The 8,671-nt window shown below is 41.0% G+C and overlaps 1 protein-coding gene across 1 annotated transcript; it reads right to left on the reverse strand.

The window, feature by feature from the left end:
- Positions 1-234: 234 nt before the first annotated feature.
- Positions 235-8,604, reverse strand: FTSJ1 (FtsJ RNA 2'-O-methyltransferase 1). The gene is made up of 10 exons (XM_058166553.1): positions 8,108-8,604; positions 7,045-7,114; positions 6,848-6,950; positions 6,633-6,711; positions 6,457-6,509; positions 6,168-6,221; positions 5,386-5,488; positions 4,033-4,116; positions 1,946-2,049; positions 235-1,312 (listed from the first exon to the last, which is right to left on the reverse strand). Exons 1-10 carry the CDS (start codon positions 8,226-8,228, stop codon positions 1,112-1,114), a joined length of 972 nt encoding a protein of 323 aa, XP_058022536.1. The 5' UTR covers positions 8,229-8,604; the 3' UTR covers positions 235-1,111.
- Positions 8,605-8,671: the final 67 nt, after the last annotated feature.

Here is an 8,671-nt window from a genome sequence, read left to right on the forward strand (position 1 = left end):
GTCAGTGTGATGAAGCCAGAAAGACTTAAAACAGGCTCATCGGAGAAATTGGGAACATCTGATCAATTCATAAAGAATGTTGCTGATTAAAGGTCTCTGTCATAGGCCACTTTGAATATCTTCCTGGAACCTATTGTTACTTAGTCTAAGAAAGTCCTGTTTAAAGCTATACAAGAATTTCAGGAGGGGGATGGGGAAAGGAGAAATTTAGGCAGTTCTATACTGAAGAAAGCATTGAAGGAATTATAAAATTTTATTAAAATGTTGCAGTATAAGCACAGAGGAATTTCCTAGGCTGTTTGAGCAATAAAATAGGAAAAGGTGTAAACTAACCGGGAATTAAGTTTAATAGCTTTTAAACTAACAAGAGCAAGCTCATGTGCAGTTTTTCTCCTAGAACTGACATTATATGAGCATTCAAGTTATCCATTATCTCACTTTAGAAGAGCTGACAAAGATCTAAGGCTCTGTTTATACAACAAACTTTAAATGTTAAGCTACCGAGGTTTCAATTACCTCAATAGGCCCATTACCGCCTGGGGTGAAACTACACTCCCTTCCTTCACTTTCAGTATCTATGATTGAGATGAAGAGCCCTGCAAACGCACTCCATCTCTGTGGTTGCTTTGATTGCTACCCTCTTGCAGATCTGTGGGTAGGAGTGGAGCAAATTGAAAAAGCGACAAAGAAGAAATGACCGTGGTTTCAACCATTACAAGTTCTCCCCTTTGGAAAAGTGGGTGGGGGAGAGGCAGGAAGTGAGGAGGAAAGAGACAGCCTCTCAAACTGTTCTCTAACAGCCAGGTTGACTAACACAACAACCCTGCACAACAGCCTTGGCCAATCTCTGTTACAGGCAGTCTGCTTCTGAAGTCTGCTGCTGGATATCCAGGTTGTCTATGATTATGTGTATACATTAGAGGGGCAGAGTTCTTTTGCATTTCACTGTGGCTCCAAAGGCTTGTGATAGTATCCATGTTCCCATGCCTCCTCAAAGTTCCAACTGTGGAGACAAGCTCATCCTTCCCACCTTTGCTCCTGCAGAAGATAAAATGTAGTATTTCAACCCGGCACAGGGTCACATTTTTCTTTCCTTAGTCCCGTGATTACGTTAGACTGACAGTTCTTCCAGGGCATCTACGAGCTCAGTCTCTAGAGGAACATTTGAAGCCCCTTGCTCTGGCAGCTGAGAGTGGGGGCCCTGTTCCTTGGTAAGGAGGTTGTGTTTCTTTAAGAAGCAGGCTTCTTCATAGGCAGGACGAATGGGCGGCTGGGTTGGGGGCACGTAGGTATACTCCTTCTCAGGATCCAGCTGACCCAATGGGAGAAAGAGAAAGGTTTACATTAGCTTATTTAGGAACCTGCCCCTGATTGGAACACCAGGTCCCCATTTCTTCCTTTTAAACTTTCTCTTTGCCTGCTGTCAGGCTTCCTTGCCAACAGTTCTGATTTAAACACTTTGCATCAGTAGTGGAGGAATTCATTTTTTTTTTACTACCGGTTCTGTGGAGGTGGCAAAATCTCCATTCCTACCCCACTCCAGGGGAAGGATACTGCAAAATCCCCATTACCTCCCCAATCCTGGAGGAAGGATATTGCAAAATCCCCATTCCTACCCCACTCTGAGGCCAACCAGAGGTGGTATTTGCCAGTTCTCTGAACTACTCAAAATTTCCACTACCGGTTCTCTGGAACCTATCAGAATCTGCTGGATTTCACTCCTGCTTTGCACCAATTGTAGCCCCCTTGCTGGAGGAAAGGGTTGCAAATGGGATCTGTTATCTATCCATTTGAACAACAGAGCAAACCCATTGCTTAGTTACCAGGTTTGAATTTTTTCCAATTAAAAGCCTGGCAAGTCTGGTTTGTGTGACTATTATTTTGGATGAGCCTTCTCTATTTATTTCCTGATCACCTGCTATACTAGCAGGACACCGAGCCTTACCTGTAGCGGGTAGGTCCGATCAGAATCATAAGCACTCAGATCGCCACAAGCCAGGAAAGGGACAATGACCCGATTGGGACCCTCCAGCTGATTAAAATCCACATCTGTAATGGAGAGGTGTCATAAAAGCAAGACGACAATTATTGCCTGCAACAAGACCTCCTTCGAAGTATTGTTGTCGCCTAAATATTCTTAGATTTGTTCTACTTCTGCTTCTCTTCCACAATTGAGGAAGTTTCTTGCAATCCAGAATTTTTCTTAGGAAGCTTCATTTTTAGGGCAGAGGTAATTTTTGTGGCTATTTGAGTTCTGATATTTGTTAAAAAAAACAATAAACAAATTTCTCTCCTCCTCCTCAATTCTACCATCTTTATACTCCTAAAGTCTCATATTTGTCTGTGTATACCCTTTAACTAAGCAAAATGGTGCATCGCTGGGCAACACATTTTGAACCAAGGTACCTCAAATGGGCTAATTTACAAAATATGTTCGAAATCCAGAACCCATGACTCCCATGGTATTAAAACTTGGCAAATTTTATAAAACATGTTATGGCTTAAAAGTTATCATAAAACATTTTTACAATATAAAATGTCATGAAACATTTCCTGTTGTCAACAGTCATGTTTGACTGTGCTATACAATTCAATATGGGTTACTTTCAAGGCAGAAACTCTCTGAATATCTTAAGTTTTAAGAACTTTTCCAGTGAAGGTAGTACATTAGGAACTCTGTCATTATTGAAGGCATTGGGGAATCTCGGAAGGAAATATCTCTGAACAATGACTCAACAGATCACAGGTTGTCTAGTTTTTCCTAAAAGTTGAGGACAGTTTACATTAAACTGCATTATACTCTAAGCCAGTGGTTCTCAACCTTTAAAGTGCTGCGACCCCTTTAATATAATTCCCCATGATGTGGCGACCCCTTTAATACAATTCCCCACGATGTGGCGACCCCCAACCGTAAAATTATTTCCGTTTTGAATTTATCGCGCCTGAAGCCGTATTGGCTAGCGATCTGAACTGCTTGCGATTGCCTTGAGGATGGAGGCATTAAAGTGGAGACTCCTCCCCTATTAAGTTTATTGCGCCTGAAGCCAGATTAGGCTAGCGTTTGGGAGTGATTGCAGCTGGCTTGAGAGGGAGACATCAAAGCAAAGATTTCTGTCTTTTTTAATTGATCGCGCCTGAAGCCGAATTCGGCTAGCGATTTGAAGAGCCTGCAGCTGGCTTGTGCAGTCAATCATTGGAGCGCGATTCTTCAACTCGCAAGTATACTTCCCATATTTCCAATGGTCTTAGGCGACCCCTGGCAAATCGTCATTCGACCCCCAAAGGTCGACCACAGGTTGAGAACCGCTGGTCTAAGCTCACTATTAAGGTCTAGGCATCAAAAATTGCCCAGGTTAATCTCTGGCTGGTTGGAAACAGCAAAACTGAGCCATTATAATTTGCCTTCTGGTTCCTCCATTAAAGACAGTCCAAGAAGCTTCCTTCTTTCACCAAAGATTCTTTCCTCCCTTTCCTTGACCTTCTTAGTTTCTCAAGAGATTTCAACCGATTTCAAGAGTAGGTACCAAACAAGTTCTGCCTGCAGTTGCTGCTTAGAGATCCCTGAGAAACAGAATAGCAGTCTAAGCCAGGGGACACCAACCTTGGCAACTTTAAGACTGGTGGACTTCAACTCCCAGAATTCCTCAGCCAGCCAAGCTCTGGGAGTTGATCCACAAGTCTTACAGTTGCCATGGTTGGAGACCCCTGGTCTAAGCTCTAACCCTTAATTCCCAGCAGCGGCAATTGATCAAGGACCATACAGTCAAGGTCATCTAGGCCAACCTCTTTCCAATGCAGGAAACCAATTAGTATTGCATCTCAGATAGATGGACACCCACCTTCTGCTTAGAAGCCTTTAGGGAACAAAAATTTGCTATTTTCCTCAAGACAACAGCATTGATCACTCCCAGAATCCCATCACTTGCAATCTTCCTACAAATAACTCAAACCATTCACCTCCTTTTTTCAGTATCCTTCAGTGTCCCAGCGTATCATCATCAACAATACCCTCTTCCCTTCAATGATTCTTACCATAGCAATGATCCAATAAGGGATTGGACATGTTTGGCACATAACCTTCAGGGGGACTGTAGTTTCGGCAAACAGCAAAGGCTTCTGAAAATGGAAAGGAAGTTAAAGCTTTGGAACCTCTGCAGTTCCCTCAATTAAGTCATGGAAGAGAAAACAACCTACTGGTATCTGCCTCAAATAAGGTTACACTCTGCACTGAAGCTGTATATATGATGTACATTCATAGACCAAACTCTCCCTGGATAATATAATGGTCAAGAGTACAGGGGAAATTGGGCTTTGCTGGAAATGGGATTTGTTGTTGTGGGATTTTTCAGAGCAGAATAGGCTGACTTGAGGATGGGCAAGAAAGGGAACCTTGATGTTCTTACAATGCATAAAAGACTCACTAATGGGAGCCCATACATAGGTAACCCTCTACATTTCTATGGGTTATCCTCCTAACTCAGAAATAAACAGCAATAAAAATAATACAATTTAAAAAAGGACAAAAATGCAAGAACGTAAGAAAAGCAAAATAAATAATTCCTCCCATTATGTCCTCCCATCCTCTACAATTTTTCACCTCCTCTTAGTTAAACTAATATAAAATTCTTTATCCCAGAACTTGTTTCTTAACAATAGTCAAGCAACATCATCTCCAATCAGATTATCTGCAAAACATCCAGAGCTCTAAAAGATTAGCATTTATTAACATATGTTAACAATCCATATCTTAACTCTTCTGTAACAAAACCCCATTTAAAAGGCATAAGATGATCCGGATATCTTTACACAAATAAAATTGAAAAATCAAAGTTTAACTCAACAGACTATTTCTCGTTATAAAACAAAAGCTCCAACATACATTTTCCTCATTACAAATACCAATACTTCCAAAAAAGTCTACTCCAAATAGCAACTTATCCAATTGAAATAAACATTCTACATCTCAACTCTAATCTATAATCAAATCAACATTTATATTTATGAACCATAGTATTCCAATATAAACAAAAGATTGAGAATTAGGGTAATAAAGAAAAATAGTTCCTCCTTTAAAAAAAGTTCACCAAACTTTCTTACTTTGAATAAAAAGATAGTTAAATGCAAACCCAGATTAATTGCTATAAAGTTTAGATACATAAAGTAACTATAGTGGAACAAACTTTAACACCTTATTAAATGTAAACAAGTCCAATATATCATAGTTTTCCAGTTATGATATCAATGAATCCAAAAAGAGCCACCCAAAGTAATAACATATCCATGATTCAAGCTTTCCAGTACTGTCAGATTTGATACATGATTCCCCATGAACCAAAAATGGTCCATATGCATAGAAGAAGCATCATGTAAGAAACTGCTACTCACCAATGCTAGAGTTGCGACTACTTCGGGGTTTGGCACATGTTACATCAGGGAAGAATATTTTCAACTGGGAATAGAGAAGAGTGACATCCTTCCCTCGGAATATCTGAAATGGGAGAACAAAATGCTATATGATGTCTGAATTAGCTGCACTGTTACACTGTCACAAAAACTACAGAAACTGAATGAGAAGTTGTCAGGGGTGTAATGAATCTAGGAGCATCAGAGGCACAGAGAGAAATCCAGGGCACCTCTAGAAATGCGACTTCCCGACTAGTGCAATAAATTTAGTTCTTCTAAGCAGTAATCCCAGTCTGAAATTCTGTGACTCCAAGATCACCAACCCATCAATTACAATGGAAATGACAAAATACAGTACTGAAACTTTCAGAGGTCTTCAGCTAACAATAGAGGTCATATAGTTGCAACTCTTTGGATTTTGGTGACCAACAGCTCCCAACAGCCCAAGACAGCATGGGCAAATATGTTTGCACATGATCTGAAATCATATCAGAGTTATTTTGCTAGCCAAGGTTTGGAAATACCTGCTATACCCCGGCTTCTTGCTGAAATAGGTGAAATCCACCCTGATCAGACTGACAGCAGATTCAGAACTGCACTTGCCCATTGAATCCCACTACATTTGCTTCAGCACTGAATAACTTAATTCTTTAAGGCGGGAACTGGTGTTGGAAAACTACTATTTGCTGAGCTTCTGGGTACAAGCAGGTTTGAATAAGTGATACCTAGAAGTGCTTTGCTATATCTTTGTCTGCATGGCTCACCTTAGCTACAAATGTCCCCCCTTTCTTTAGGACGTGTGTAGTGATGTTCAAGGCCTGAATAAAAGAGGGGAAAAAAACGTCAGCGGGATGGCTAATTCAGATGAAGTATTTTTAAGTACAGTTCTAGGATCTGCTGGTGTTTCTGTGGCAACAGAACTACCACTATCTCATAGTACTTTGGAAAAAGAAGAGGAAGAAATTTAGAAAAAGAAAAAAACCCACCTCCCACAGCATCTCATGTGGTTTGCTTTTGCCATCAGACATGGGAATAAAATTAGAATATACGTACAGCAAGCAACAGCTGGGCTTGAATGTACTCATCTATATCATGGAGTCCAGTCACTGAAAGAATGAAAGAAACATTCATCAAGGCTAGCAAATGCAGCTTCTCCCCCACCTCCACAAGAAAACAGACATCAGCCTGCCAAAGCTGGCAATCCCTGATAAGACTGGATTGAGACCTACCATCAGGGGCTCCATCACATACAACCAGATCGGCTGGTTGCCCCTCAAAATGATGAATGATTTCCTGAGCTGTTGAAACCTAGAAAGAGAAGAGGAGGAGGAGAGGAACCATGGGAAGTTGTTTTATTTTTTAAAAAATAGGGCTCATATTCTGCCCTGGGCTAGGATGGGAGCAGAACATGATTTCCTATATGGCTTCATTAGACATCACATACCTTGGTGATGTCCCCTTGGATTTGAATGACTCCTGGCAATGGAGCCATGGCTTGCAAATCTACAGCCACTATTTTGATATCTGCATTTTTAGGATCTTCTCCTCTGGAGAAAAGGAAAGAGGAGAAAGTAGGATGATGTTGCTCTCTCCCCGAGAGGCATAACCCTCAACCACACAGAAGGCAAATTGTTTCCTTACTTGAGCTTTCGGCTCAGAACTTGACTCCAGCTACCAGGTGCTGCACAGAGATCCACAGCCCGGGAGACATCTGGAAAGGGCAAAAGAAAAAAATCATTGCATTATTGCAATAGAACAGTCAGGAGGAAAATCACAAACCATAGCTTCTGCTTTGTCTTCTTGACACAAAGTATGCTTTGTAAAAATTTTGGAAATATTTGCAAAAAAAAAAAAAATCCCACACAATTTGTAAAATTTTATTTTAAAAAATTGTAAAAATTCCAGAAGTCTTATCTCTGCCTCCCAAATAGTATTTTTTTTTTCCTGCAAACAAGTAGCATTCTGCACATGTTCAGTGGTAATATTTCTTTCTTGGATAGCTTATTTCAAGGTAATCATCACAATAATATATGAGGTTGGAGGCACAAGCTCATAAATCTTGAAACATAAGGACTGTTTGATAACCTATATATATTCTGTCTTCTATAGCAATTTTAACTCCATGAAATTTAGGATCAACAGCACACGTACCTTATTGTTCTTGACAAATGTATCTTTTCTTTTATGTACACTGAGTGCATAAGCACCAAGACAAATTCCTTGTGTGTCCAATCACACTTGGCCAATAAAGAATTCAATTCAATTCAATTCAATTCCCATTTTTCTTTTAATGGAAAGATACTAATGTTTATAGAGTTACGGTTAAAAATGTGGAGATCCAAGTTCAAATCCCTATTTGACCATTCCTGGATGACTTTGGGCCAGTTATTATCTCTCAGTCCAGCTTACTTCCAGGATTATTGTGAAGATAATATGGAGAAGATCATGTATGATCCTTACGTTCTTGAAAGACAGACAATAGTTAGAAGTATTAAACAAATCTCTTTTCTAGGTTCATGGGATAAGCCATGGATCTAAAATGTGTCTTTTTAGATGTGCTCGTACATATCTTCCAATGCAGCCCCTTCAAAGTGCTTGGTGGTGGCTGGAATTATACTATAGTACGATACATTTGGGAAACAGCTGCTTTTAATACATGTGTCAATCATGATGTAATCTGCAAGCACATTTTCTCCCTACCTACCTTGAAATAAGTGATATTCCTCATCCAGCTGCAGAAGTTTGAATGCGCTGCGAGCTCGCCACCCTTCTTCCTTGGCCAGACGGTAGTAAATATCGCGTTTGTCTTTGGAGGAGCGTCCCATCTTGCCTTAGGGGTAGTAGATGGTGACTGCGGTAGCTGTTAAAATACCTTCGGAATGCGACTGTAATTTACACACAACGGGCGTCACCGAAAACACCCCCCCACCGCCGACAGCTGCGCCCGCGCGCTGTTGCCGCAAAGTTCCGCGACAGTCGCAACAGTTACCCGGTAAAAGGGTATCTCTCTGTATCGCGCTGCATTCTGGGAGTTTTTACTGTAATTCTCTCGGTTTCCAGCGCTTAATGAGAAGATGACGTTCTACAGCAGGGGTCTCCAACCTTGGCAACTTTAAGACCAGTGGACTTCAACTCCCAGGATTCCTCAGCCAGCAAAGCAAAGCTGGCTGAGGAATTCTGGGAGTTGGAGTCCACAGGTCTTAAAGTTGCCAAGGTTGGAGCCCCCCCTGTTCTACAGGACTTCGTTTCCCAGGGTGCCTCGGAGCCA

Source organism: Ahaetulla prasina, chromosome 2, assembly GCF_028640845.1.
Source record: "Ahaetulla prasina isolate Xishuangbanna chromosome 2, ASM2864084v1, whole genome shotgun sequence".
NCBI classification, from domain to species: domain Eukaryota; kingdom Metazoa; phylum Chordata; class Lepidosauria; order Squamata; family Colubridae; genus Ahaetulla; species Ahaetulla prasina.